The 14,161-nt window shown below is 44.0% G+C and overlaps 2 protein-coding genes across 2 annotated transcripts; both read right to left on the reverse strand.

The window, feature by feature from the left end:
- Positions 1–6,908: 6,908 nt before the first annotated feature.
- LOC136547166 (uncharacterized) lies at positions 6,909–7,825 on the reverse strand. Its single transcript, XM_066539135.1, has one exon. The coding sequence runs from the start codon at positions 7,678–7,680 to the stop codon at positions 7,207–7,209; it is 474 nt and encodes a 157-aa protein (XP_066395232.1). The 5' UTR covers positions 7,681–7,825; the 3' UTR covers positions 6,909–7,206.
- A 556-nt stretch (positions 7,826–8,381) lies between these two features.
- Positions 8,382–9,684, reverse strand: LOC136547167 (uncharacterized). The gene has a single exon (XM_066539136.1). It carries the CDS (start codon positions 9,624–9,626, stop codon positions 8,526–8,528), a length of 1,101 nt encoding a protein of 366 aa, XP_066395233.1. The 5' UTR covers positions 9,627–9,684; the 3' UTR covers positions 8,382–8,525.
- Positions 9,685–14,161: the final 4,477 nt, after the last annotated feature.

The following is a 14,161-nucleotide window of genomic DNA, read 5'->3' on the forward strand; positions in this document are numbered from 1 at the left end:
CAGATGACATGACACAAAAATGGCAAACAATACAATCTTGACAGGATGGTACATGCATCCGATGGTGAAGCATTTACCCACTTTGATGGCATTCATCATGAGAAAGCTAAAGAGGCTCATAATGTACGTGTTGCACTGGTAATAGATGGGTTCAATCCTTATGGAATGATGGCTACCCCATATACATGTTGGCCCGTGTTCGTTATCCCCCTCAATCTCCCCCCGGCGTATGCTTTCAATGACAGAATGTATTCTTGTCGTTGATAATTCCTGGACACCCGGGGAATAATATGGGTGTGTTCATGGAGCCTGTGATTGAAGAATTGGTCCGTGCTTGGGAGGAAGGGGTATGGACATACGACCGAGCTACAAAGAAAAACTTCAAAATACATGTTTGGTACCACTACTCCCTGCATGACTTCATGGCGTATGGGATATTCTGCGCCTAGTGTGTTCACAGGAAGTTTCCATGTCCAGTATGCAAGGAAGGTCTGAGGTTCATTTGGTTGCAGAAGGGTGGTAAGTATTCATCGTTCGACAAACATCGGTAATTCCTCTCTCTTGACCATGCATTCAGACGAGACATCAAGAACTTTATGAAAGGTGTTGTAGTGACAGACCCTGCACCACCGATAATGATTAGTGCCACGGTTCGTGTACAGATAGATGGTCTTGTGGTCAATCTAGAAGGTGGTTTTATGGGATATGGAGAGCAACATATGTGGACTCATAAGTCGGGCTTGACTCGGCTCCTCTATTTTGATGACCTTCTCCTTCCACACAACAATGATGTAATGCACACTAAAAAGAATGTCGCCGAGGCACTTTAGGCAACAATCATAGACATTCCTGACAAGTCAAAGGACAACATTAAGGCTAGAGTGGATCTGGCAATGTTGTGCGATAGACCAAACCAACATATGAAGCCTCCTAGTCGCGGCAAGACATGGAGAAGGCCTAAGGCCGATTTTGTCTTGAGCAAGCCCCAAAGGAGGGAAGTACTAGAATGGATGCAGACGTTAATGTTTCCTGATGGGTATGCAGCTAATCTGAGGAGGGGAGTGAACTTATCTACTATGCGAGTCTTAGGGATGAAGAGTCATGACTACCACATATGGATTGAACGGCTTCTTCCAGTGATGGTTCGAGGCCATGTCCCTAAGCATGTCTGGCTAGTGCTAACAAAGTTGAGCTATTTCTTTTGTCGGCTTTGTGCCAAGGAGTTATCTCGGACCATGATTGCTAACTTGGAAAGAATGGCACCTATGTTGCTCTGTAAGTTGGAGAAGATATTTCCACCCGGCTTCTTCAATCCGATGCAGCATTTGATTTTGCACCTCCCGTATGAGGCACGAATGGGGGGGCCCATGCAGGGCCGTTGGTGCTATCCAATCGAGAGATGTCTAAAGGTTCTTCGAAAGAAATGTAGAAATAAATGCAAAATCGAGGCTTCCATTGTAGAGGCATACATTCTGGAGGAGGTGGCGAACTTCACAACAACATACTATGGTGACAACCTCCCTAGCGTGCATAATCCACCCCCTCATTACAATGCTGGCGAAAATGAATCAAACCTCAGCCTTTTCCAAGGGCAACTCGGAAGCGCAAGTGCATCAAACCCCAAGACCTTGAATCATGAAGAGTGGCGCCATATCATGCTATACGTATTGACCAACCTTGATGAAGTGGCACCGTACATGCAGTAAGTTCTCACGCGAGTGGGAGGAGACGCACAACTTGTGCTGGGAGCGGCGTTTGATGATGTCAGGTGTAGCACACCATCAAGGCAGCCGCAGCCTTAGCGGATACGCAGAAACATGGGTACGCAAATTCATTTATTTATTCTAACACTCAATTCTGCATGATTTCTAATCATCTTGCATTTTTTCTCGCAGTCGGCGTCACATGGTGGCCAGCCTTGCTCCATCTTCAAGGCATTTGCTATGGCCCACAAGGGCAAGGCGACGTTCAACATCGACTACAACCCAGAGGACAGGCCCGAGGCGTACAACAATGTGACCGTCCACAACCGCCTTAGTGAGTACACATCGATGGCAAGGGAGGTCCATGGGTCAGAGTATGATCCGAGCACCAAGGACCTTGATGGAGAAGTCATCATGAGGGTGGGAGGAGGCAAGAAGCATGGGCGGTACTGGATTGGCGACGGCGCAATCGACTCGGCTGCTACTCCTAGTCTCTCCCAGATTCAAGCAAGCAGCACGAGCAGGAGCCCGGCCATACGACCTCAGCAGGACACTTCACACCACCGGGTAAAGGCACTCGAGGTTATTCCTGGTTTATTCGTCGTTCATTGGTTTTTTCATACCTTTCCTTTGCATTATTGTAACATTGGGGTAAATATATTGTAGGCCCAGCTGGAACAAGAGAGGAGGATACAGGAGCAGATACAGGCGAAGATGGAGAGGATGGAGGCCGAGCGGGAGGCCGAGTAGCGGAGGATGGCGGAGATTCTTTAGTACATGCAAAGTCTTAGCGCCGCTACGGGTGTAGCTCCGCCACCTTCGCTATTCGCTCCACCTCCACCTCTACCTCCTCACTATTCTACTTATGTGAGTATAAATATTTTAGTTTGTATGTCTATGCTTACGGTCAAACCTAGTGGAGTATGGAAGTTTTATTCATGTATGGTATATATTTAACTTGTCTCACACATGCAATCTCTTCTCCTTTGTGCAGAATCAATCGACGGCATTGAACGATCCTCATGCTTCAGCGAATCCTTCACCAAATCAGTGATGATACTTGTGGTTGTTAATGATACTTCTATTTGCAATTGTAGCTGACGATGATGGAGCACTTGGATTGCTTGTGAATTTATTTGTGATATATTGTGAGACATGTGACGTTTGTGATATATATGTGGTGTTGGTGATATATATGTGATGTTGATGATATATATGTGATGTTGATGTTTGTTATATATATCTTCTGTTTGTTTGGATGGGATGTAAAAAACAAATAAAAAATGTTGTTTTCAGTCAGTTTGCCGAGTGCAATGGCCATGACACTCGACAAAGTGACCATCTGGAAACTACCTGGAAACATGCTTTGCCGAGTGCAATGACTATTGCACTCGGCAAACATCACAGATTTGCCGACTGCCACGGTTCAGGCACTCGGCAAAGGTCGCCACTTTGCCGAGTGTCTTGTCGGCGACACTCGGCAAAGTGCCCACCTTTGCCGAGTGTCTAAGTCAATGGCGCTTGGCAAATCAGGTACCTTTGCCGAGTGCTTGACCTTGACACTCGGCAAAGCCGCCGTCACGGTGGCGCTCGCCGTCATGGCCACTTTTCTTTGCCGAGTGTCGGATTGGCACTCGGCAAAGCCTTTGTCGAGTGCCCGATATAATGCACTCGGCAAAGAGGTCTTTGCTGATAAACTGTTTACCGAGCGCCCTTTATCGAGTGTAACACTCGGCAAAGGCTTTGCCGAGTGTATATCGGCCTTTGCCAAGTGCCTCAGGCACTCGGCAAAGAATCTGCCTCCGGTAGTGTGTGTTTATATAGAGAAGCTACCCCCATTTCTTTTTCTTTTGGGATTTTTTTATTTAAAACAGGTGGCAAGAGCTTTGCCTGGAATATAGGAGTATTAACAGAGAAGAAATTTTGCAAGAAAACATTGGCCATTATTCTTCTTTATTAGTTATTACTCCTACCACCGAATTTTTTTAATACAAATTAAAATGACCAACTTAGGAGGAATTAGTTTGTTTTCAATTTTTATTCCATTATTAATCATTTGTTTTCATTTAAAGAATAAAATATACACAAATATGAGTTAAGGATAACTCTAACCTGTTTAAAGTGATTGGATGCAAGACCACACCCTTAATTCAATAAGTTGAACTATGTTTACTTCCTTTTCTACCACAAAAAAAATACTCTCCGATTTTCTGAAACTTTGACCATATATCAGTTGTTAAGGAAAAAAAATCGCATGCCACTAGATTAAGGGGTTGTTTGGTTGCCACTCTTGCCTGGGGAGCGACGCCAGGCAGTTGCATCATCCAACCCCGGACATTAGAAATCAAATGCCTCACAATGATGCCTGGCCCAGGCATGTTTCCTAGGGTGGGAACCAAATAGGCCCTAAAAACCTAAACCCCTCATATGTTTAATATGTGTGATGTCTGTCAATGTTTGTTGAGGGTCGTCTCTTATGTTATTAACACACCAATGCCATATGAAAGATTATTATGAGTTATTTAATGGCATATAAGGAAATTCCCTTTTTGAAAGGTTAGTCACAATGTTTTTGAATGTTTGATGTCTAGTGAGACCAAAAATATATTTAATTTGAAAGTTCTAAGAATTGGTTTGTGAACGGACACAATGTTCATTTGTGGTCGGTGGGTTGTGCCTCGTAGAAAAATACTCCGTCTAGTTATAAATATTGGTCGGGTTGAACTACTATGACTATCAAATCAAGTTTTAAAATTAACCAATATAATAAGTATAAGATTATAAATCTACTTTTCAAGATAAATCTTCACATAACTTATGTTTTCCAAAAACAAAATATTTCATTAACTATTGGCGTTCAAATTTTGAAAATAAACTTTTACTAGATTTGTGTTAAAAACATTAATTTTTTTTGTGACCGGAGGAAGTATTCTTGAACAATTATTTTAACTATAGAAGAATGTATACTTAAAAGAGGGGAAACTCATGCAACTAATGCATAGAAAATACAAGGAATCAAAAGAATGCATCAAATCTAGCGGAGACACGTATAAATATAAGAAAGAAAGAAGAGAACATCTTAGAGGTAATAAGTGCAAAGATTGAATAGTGGATTTGGAAGAAATGTATGCAAAGAATAAAGTGCGGGCTCATGGAGAAGCAACGATTACACTTTCACGGTCTAGGTTGGAGTGTAGGCTTGGTTGAATCCGTGGTTTATTTTCTTATTTAGGGCGTATGCAAATGGTTACACCTAGTTCTAGTTAAAAGAGTATACATATCACTTATAAACTAAATTAAAATTAATTTCTTAATGGGCAACAAATGCTTGTGTGTATGTTACAAATACATCCAATTTACTCGTTTTCTATTATGGGTTAGATCTCCAACAAGACCAAGTTATATCTCTCCACCAGTCTCCACTATTGTTTCTTCAAAAGTAAGTATGATATTACACTTCCGAAAAGCTGAGCCGATGGATCTCGAGATTGACATACCATACCACTGAAAACAGAGTTGTTAAATCTTAGAATAACTCAGAAAATATAAGCATGCATGCCAAGTCTTAGACTCGAACCTAGGTGGGTATGTTTCACCGCAAGTAAACTAGCATGATAAGTGGTGGAGACGGGCACTCGGGTCATTGTTGTCTTTAGTGAAGCCATGAACTTTTGCATATATTCCATCATTTGTATTTAACTTGTACCACTACACAAAAACCACTTGCTATATGAAAAAGTACACTTGGACATCTTGTCATGTTTTCCTTATATCCTCTTACAGAAAAATAGAATGCATTCTCTTCATTTAGATATTGTAGATAGTAGAGCTTTTATCATTGTTATCATCTTTTTTTTGTTTGAAAAACATAATGTTACTAGGTCTAAAAGTTAAATTAGATTAGGAATTCTGAAACTTACATGAATCTATTTTGAAGACCATACCATGAACGAAAATAACATGCATTTGTGACCAAGGGACTGGTTGGCCCCAAAACATTTTTTTCTTTAAGAAGCATCAAGTGGCAGGAGGGATCCACTAGTGCATATAAAATACAAAGAATCAAAAGGATGAATCATTTCTATAGAGACATTTTTTTTAAAGAAAGATATACTAAGAATCAAATGAAATCTCGGATCACTACACAAGACAACGAGTAATAAGTATAACTATATTAATTATGGAATATATTTTCATTATAAGTCTATTTGAAATATTACTGTTGATATTATTTCCGGTAAGCACTTAAGATTATTTGACTCCTTGAGAAATGAAGTTTTCAGTTTTTATTTTAAGGACGGAGAAGTATCTGGTATGTAAAGTTATAGGGGCAGAGATGAAGTTGCTAGCTTATCAGGAATAATGTTTGTAGCAGTAAGGTGAGGCCAAGGAATTAATTGATATTGTTTTACAAGGATACATCATGGTGTGCCTAGTCCTCCACTTTATTCCAAATTTTGTGTCCACCTCCGGGCAAAAACATCTTATCAACAACTAAAATAAGGACTCCATAGCAATTCCTAACCTATGCGTAGACTATTAGCTAGACTTGTGACGACTGGGGGAGACGACTTGACTAGCAACGGCAACAAGAAAAGAAAAGCACCTTCTTTCACGGGACACCAGAGGAAAAAGATGCGGAAAGAAGGTGACAGCATCTTATTTCAGCAGGTTCGTATTGTTGCTAGTTCATGTAGAAGTACTGCTGACTGGTTTGTATGAGAGAAAAATACTGTTCCGGCCGGTAATTTACAATCGTTTACGGCTGTTTGACGGGGACACTGATCGATGTCGCCGAGCCGGTGGCTGGGGCCGGCCGCGAGGTCGCCGAAGCAACTCGCCCCAATTGGCTCATCCTGATGGGTGATGGCCCCATCTTGCCATCCAGCTTCCTCTGGCCTTTGGGAACCCATATCTGCAAAGCACAATTGATCGAACAGCTCTGCTTTAGCGTACGGACGCTCGCTTTAGTTACGAATCCACACCAAAGCAAGTGAGCACCACGCGTAGTAGTCTGATCCAACTTGCACGTACAGTGTTGCATCGTCAAGGGAAAAGAAGCACAAAAGGCCGGTCAGGGGCGGAGCCATAGAGGGTGCGCTTACCTCAAGTACATAGGATTTTATCGTGTAGGTAGGTATGTGATGAAAATTTGATTATAATCACTGTTCTTTGATATTTTTTGGGTGCACCTGCACCCTATATATAGTGTATATAGATCTGCCCATGAGGTCGGTACACCGTGCACGTACAATACAATGTAGTAGTAGGACCAAATGCACGCACACAATACATAAAGTGATAAAACTACTACGACATCATTACAGCAGTCACGTACGTACACAACTGATCATAGATACGGTTCGTTTCACATCACATACAACCATGCATTGCTCGCAAAAAAAAAAACATGCATGACATCACACACACAGGCACTCTCGATCTCGTACGTACTCGTACAGCCGTACGTACACAGGCGTATTCATCCTCGGATGCACGTACGCTAGTACACGAGGGGCTTCCCGGCGCGGAGGTCGCGGAAGTAAACCCGGGGGTTGTTCTCGAACACGCCCCGCGGCATGCGCGCGCCGCCGCGGCCCGGCGCAGCCATAAAGCGGCGTCCACCGCGCGCCCCGCGGCCGGCGCAGCAGCAGCGCCAGCAGCAGCGGAGCACGAGGAAGCACAGCACGGCCGGGACCACCACGGTGACGACCACGTGCAGCCACTGCCGGAGCGTCTCCGAGCGGGTCTCCGGCGGGAAGACCTCGTCCGCCTTCTCCGCCAGCGCCGCGAAGAGGGCGGCGAGGTAGGCCACGACCTCGGCGGCCTTCGCCTTGACGAGCTGCCACAGACCCGAGAAGTAGTCGCCGGCGCCGCCGTCGAGGTCGAAGCTGAGAGCCCCGCCGGCGACGGTGGTTCGCGCTGCGGTGAAGCCGCCTGGTAGGAGCTTCCTCGCCGCAGTCCCGGGGAAAGCCATGGTGGGCTATCGAGAGATGGGAACTAGTGTGTGTGTGTGTGTCTATGCCTTTGTGGCTACACCGAGGCAACCACTTGCGTGACAATAGCACCCGACAATTTTCTTTGACTGATGAATCACTATACGGAAGATTCAATGCAAGTATTCAACGGTGCTTAGCATAGGCACGTACGGTCCCGAGGCGAGTGCTGCAGCTACTGCTCCAACTACGCAAAGATAATGGCAAAGTTAATGAGCTGATGAGTGCACAATGAAAAGACAAGAGAACGGTAGCCGGCCAGATCAAATGCAGAAGCCGACTCGTTCACAAGAGCTAGTTCTCTCAATCTGAACGGTAGCCGGTCCTTAACCGCCATGAACGTTCTCACGAGAGAACAAAAATATGAAACCGAAACAGAAACTTGAGGTGTTATTTTATAACGTGGGAACGTAAATGTTCCTGAATTAGGGACGTAGATGTTCCGGGAACAACGTTCTCGCCATGTTCCACGTTTCCGATAGCTAAGAGCCAGCCAGATCAATTGCAGAAGCGGACTCGTTCACAACAGGACCTAGTTCTCTCAATCTCTCTTATTGTAAAGTAAACCGAGCCAATAGATCAAGTATTTTTACTTCACCGGCTCAAGAGCACTGAAGCAACAGTAAGCCTTCCCGAATGAGAAATGAACCATTACATTAGCACACAACAAATAATGCAAGAGAGAATTCCTCGAGTTTTATTAGTCACTTAACAATGGTTACAAAAACAGTGACACATTCATAGGTCTGGAGCAGTAACATGCATGAGACAATGTCTCGTATCGTAGGATCTGTTTCCCTCACTTTTACTTGCATGCTTCACCAGTTCACCGCGCGCGGACTGAAGCACCGAAAAGAGCAGCGACCGGGGCAGCGACGAGCAAGGCCACTATTTTCGTGCAGAAGACGGTGGTGGGCACGATGGGTGAAGCGGCATGCAGGATCGCGAAATAGAGCTCCGGGGCTGCCTCTAAGGCCGCGCGCGATATCAGCCTGCCGGTGCCGCCGGGGGCCTTCATGGTGACCACGGCCAGGCACTGCGTGCAGCGAGGCAGGAGGAAGACGAACACCGACTGAACGGCACAGCCAACGTGCAACAGCCCCTGCACGAAGTGGCAGGCGGCGGTCACGAGTGCCTGGCCGACCCCCACGCTAGCTCCCAAGAGGGTCGGCCAGCAGAACCAGACGAGCGCCGCGACGAGCATGACCGCAGCTACGCCGAGCACGTACGGGAGCGCGACGGGGGCCGCGGCCTGTAGCCACCGCCACAGATCCGCCAGCTTCTGCGGGATCTGGTGGGCTGCGCTCGCCACGGCGGCCCAGGCTGCGGGGAGGAAGCCCGCGACGAGCTGCCACAGGCCGTCGACGCCGGAGCTGACGGCGCCCGCGGCGTCGGTCATGCTGGTATCGAGCCACTGCCAGAGCGTCTCTAGCGGCAGGACCAACATTTGGGCGGAGCCGGCGATGGCCGCGAAGATGTGGGCGAAGAAGCCAGCGACGTGCTGCCACAGGCCGTCGAGGCCGCAAGCGATGCCGCCCGCGGCGTCGGCCATGCTGGTAGCGAGCCACTGCCAGAGCGTCTCTAGCGGCAGGACCAAGAGGTGCGCCGCGCCGGCGATGGCCGCGAAGATGTGGGCGAAGAAGCCCGTGACGTTCTGCCACAGGCCGTCGAGGCCGGAGGCGACGGCGCCCGCGGTGGCGGTGACGACAGTGACGAGTGACTGCCAGAGCACCTCCAGTGGCAGGACGAGCAGGTGGGCTGCGCCCGCGAGAGCGGCGAAGAGGTAGGCGAGGATATCGGCGAAGAAGCTGGTCATCATCTCCCACAGGCCGAAGCTGATGCCGCCCACGTCGGCGACGCCTTGGGCGATGGTGCCAGCGGCGCCGCCATGCAGGAGCTTCCGTGCTGCCGTCTCAGTGATGGCCATGCCAGATGAAGCGCTTCGTCTCTCAAGTCACAACTGACGATTACTGAAGTGTGTGAAATGGTGCTACCACAGGACCCTTCAATGTGCAGTGATGTAGGAGTATATGCCTATTAATTAAATGGATCTGTCTGCGTAACATTCAGTTATTTTTGGCCCGGCTATCAACTGAATTTTTTTCATACACTTACACTGTCTTCTACCTCTATTTATATTAAATTATTACTATATTTACAATGATTTGTTCAGTGTAATTTATTGGACATAGTGGTGTAATTTGAGAATAACACAAATATATGCCAAATTTTTCATAAAAAATTACAAATTATTTCTATAAATTTCAGATATCAGAGAAATATATATCAAATTGTTCACAAATATCATCAAATTGTTCACAAATTATTCACAAATTTCAGAAAAAAATACAAATATACATGTGGGTTGGGCGTACACGGTACATACTATGTGTATTCCGCTGGAGCTATACACGGGCATAGACGCGGGCGTACATGGACCAACCACGGACGTACGTGCTTGTATTCTGGACGACCCGGACCTGGAACGCTTAGCACGAGCATGTGGTGGGGACCGGCAGCCCGTCTCGCGTGACCAACTGACGGAGCACCGCAGCCGTGCGATTTCTGATCTGGCGGCCACAAAATCGCATATCGTAGAGGGCTAAATCAACCGACTAACTTATAGCAATTCTGAATTAAATTTATTTTTAAAAAATAGAATTGTTATAGAGCATCCGGTTGTTTCTTAAAAAAAGTCACTCCCAGGCTCGGAGCGGTTTCGTGGGATGGGTTCACTCCCCAACGTACTTTCATGGGATGCCTCGCTAGCTCAAGTAAGACTATCTCCAACGAACTTAAAATAGTAGACTCATTTTATGTTTGGGTATAGCGCTATAGGCAAATGTTTTAATACATATTTTTTTTGTCTTCTCCAACAATAAGATCCAAAAGAGAACCCTTTCTGCAAATTGGTCTCTATAGGAGACAATATACTCAGATTTAGGTTGTACCTCTCCTGGCACCAAAAATTAGTCTCCTCTATAGGTACTCTGTTGGAGGCCGATACAGTACTGTCGAAGACCCATTTTGCGTTTGGATCTCCTCTAATGGATTAGCTGTTGAAGACAGTATAAGGTAAGGGAGTTTCAGAACATTGTTAGCTCAAGTGAGGCCAGTCTCTCACTAGACATATTATATAAAATAAACTAAAACATAGAACAAACATCCATTCTCAATGGAAATTTCATTCTTTGGTTTTATAGACATTAATTTCATGACTCAAAGAAAGTTGGTAATCGTGCCAACTATGAAAGCCATTTCTTTTATTCTTAAAAATATTGTCATGTCATCAAAAATGCCTATGTGACAGCTTATTAAATACAAATAAAACTCTGATAAAACTCTATCTAACTCTACCTTCAATCCCTCTCCCTTTATTTAGCCCTTCACCTTCTCTACTGTTCCAACCATCAACCACAATCCACAACCAACAGGAGGAGCTGACGTGCGCAGAGGAGGCGGTGACCTTGGCCCCACCTCGTCTTCGTGACGTGGCTGCGCTGGGGCGTCCTTGACCAATGTCCACAGAGGAGACACATCAATGCTGACACGTGTTTGCGTGAGCGACTACGGCGTGGTCAACCATGGGTGTGACGATAGCTCGGTGAATCATAGGCATAGCAACATAGTGACTACGCATCTCAGTCACGATGGGCCAAGCGTGTCGTCGGCCCAGCTAAACCCTAGTAGGGTCATGCCTGGGCCGATGGCTCAGCCTATGGGCAGGCATGGCACGACACGATTGGCTAACAGGGTCGCGTCGACGCGACTCTTATCGACATGTCCATTTATAGCTTGAGAGGTAGCCACTAGTTACCACCTGTGCTCGCCGTGAAAGGAAATGGAAGCTAGAGTGTGGATAGATGATTGAGAATATATATGTTGAGAAGAAAATTCGGGACGATGATATTCATCCAATTGTTTAAGGAGTAGTAAAAGGAAATGAGCCTAACTTAACTTGTTGCTTTGGTAGGAGGTGTGATCATACACCTAGCTACGCCCGAGGTTTATGAGTTCTCTTCAATTTGTTCCTATTTTGTTCTTAACTTTTAGGGCTCGTTTGGCGTTTTGACGCCAGGAATCAATCCAGCCAGCGGTGCTTATATAAATTAATTAAAGTAATGATTCTGGCCGGAATTCTTTCTGGGCCTCGTTCCCAAAGAAACGAACGGGGCCTCAATGAAATTTATCCTTCGTTGGTCACTTTTTAAAAAGCAGTTTGCTGACAATTTAGAATTAGATGGTGTACTCATAATTATTAGTTAGTGCAGGTAGACTTGCAAGCAATTATTCTTTGAGCAAAACTCCAAATTCAGATATTGGCTCATGGCTATGCAAAAGAGACAGCAATATCACAACGTATCTCTTCTCCATAGGTCATGGGGATGGCGGAGCATCAGGTAGCTTAAAAGCTTCCTCGTCAGCCCCAGGAAAGCACCACATCCCTAGCGACTTCACGTATAGAGGTGTTTGGCTAAATGACTTTGTGACTTGTAAGTGGCTCCACAAAGGACCAAGTTGCGTAACAATAAGGTTTTCCGCAAGTGAAAAGGGGCAATCATGATTCACGCACTAGGGCTGCGGGGAAAAGTGTCATAACTCATAACAACGCCACCAAGCATAAATACTTCCTCCATACTAAAAAATGAAGTCGTTTTGGACAGAGACACGGTCTCCAAAGCATAACTTTAACTACTTATTTTTCTAAAGATATTTATCAAAAAGTGATATATATAATTTTTTGTGAAAATAGTTTTCAAGACAAATCTATACATATGATTTTCACATTTTCAAACTCAACAACTTAAAAGTTATTCATGATGTATATTCCCAATGTTTGACCCAAGTCTTGTCCAAAACGACTTCATTTTTTAGTATGGAGGGAGTATTGTATATAAGGTAACTGTTTTCTACCGTAGTATATTTTCTAAAAGACATAAGAGCATCTCCGAGAGCCTTTCTAAAATCTATTCTCTAAATTATCATTTGGAGAGTCATTTCAGTAAAAGTCATTTTCTATATCTCTATGCTCTCCAACAACTTTTCTATATCTTGTTCGCAGTGTAGAGAGCCATCCTCACTCTCCATCTTTGTCTAGCGAGAAATCCGGAATAGAGGATATATATATTTGGATATCCAATTGAAGAGTGTTGGAGGGTGTTTTTTCAACAAAAACTCTATTCCTGTAATTTCAGAAAGATAAAAAGAGTCTCCTGGAGATGCTCTAAAAGCTATCAAATGGCCCTCGGCCTTTATTTACATCATTGCATTGTTTAACTTGTAAGCCATCCATTTCTTATCTTTTCGTGTAAACAAACTTCTTTTATAGTCCCTCACCGTACAACTTTTGAATTGTGTAAAACTAGATGATACCCCGCGCGTTGTTGCGGGGGAATCATAGTGTTATAAAGGGGAAAGATGATTTATGGAGCTTGAGACTTTATATGTAGCATCCACCATGATAACATAGAGAGTAGCGGCAGGATTGAGGGGAAATTTCATATAAACAATGGATAGTAATGTGAAATAAAATGAGAAAATAATATCATCTTATTGGTTCACTGTTTTTTAAAATCATTGTACAAAGTTCATCCCTGTTAAATTACAAAACAAAAGGTGTTATGTTCAGAAATTCAGCACATGTGACATTGACATCACAATTATGTGTACTGATAGACATGACAATAAATTGTAAGAGCTTTTGAGATACTAACTATTGGTCACGCTGCTGAGTAGCAAAAACTGCATCGGTCTCATTTTCTGCCCACACCGGGTCCACAGTGGGATACGATGAGATAAGTGCTAGATCATTGTCAAAGAGCACAAGTGCTATTTCAAGCTTCTCTCGCCATGTGTTATAATTGCTCTCATTGAGAGGCGGAATGGACGAGATAAACGTCATTGGATTGTATCCTGAAAACAACGTCAGAGAAAGTGAGAAACATTTGACATAATAATTGCATGCCATAATTCAACGTTGGTCAAATTTAAAACATACAATATGCTTCTACATTAACTCTATATCACCGTTGGGCAGAAATAGAACTAATGCATAAAACTCATAAATTAAAAATTTATAATATTGTTATCAACAACTTTGGTCAGAAAATAGCAATATCATAAATACAACGTTTTTCTACATTAATTCTAAATCATCGTTGGACAGAAATGAAATTAATGCATGGAAATTACTCATGAATAAACTTATAATATTGTTATCATCAACGTTGGTCAGAAAAAAACAATACCATAATTTAACTTAAACGAAAAATGACTACTCCTCCAACTAAATTTTTTCCGTTGGTTCCAGTTTATTTAGAGGATCATAAACATCATCTTTGTAGCGAAAACATGAAAATAATCTTAAAATAATATTATTTAGAAGCATTTTAAATTACTTATCTACTCTCTGAACAAATTTTTCCGTTGATTCAAATTTGTGCAAAGATAGAACATGAAAAC

The sequence above is a fragment of the Miscanthus floridulus genome, chromosome 3 (assembly GCF_019320115.1).
Source record: "Miscanthus floridulus cultivar M001 chromosome 3, ASM1932011v1, whole genome shotgun sequence".
In the NCBI taxonomy this organism is placed as follows: Eukaryota; Viridiplantae; Streptophyta; class Magnoliopsida; order Poales; family Poaceae; genus Miscanthus; species Miscanthus floridulus.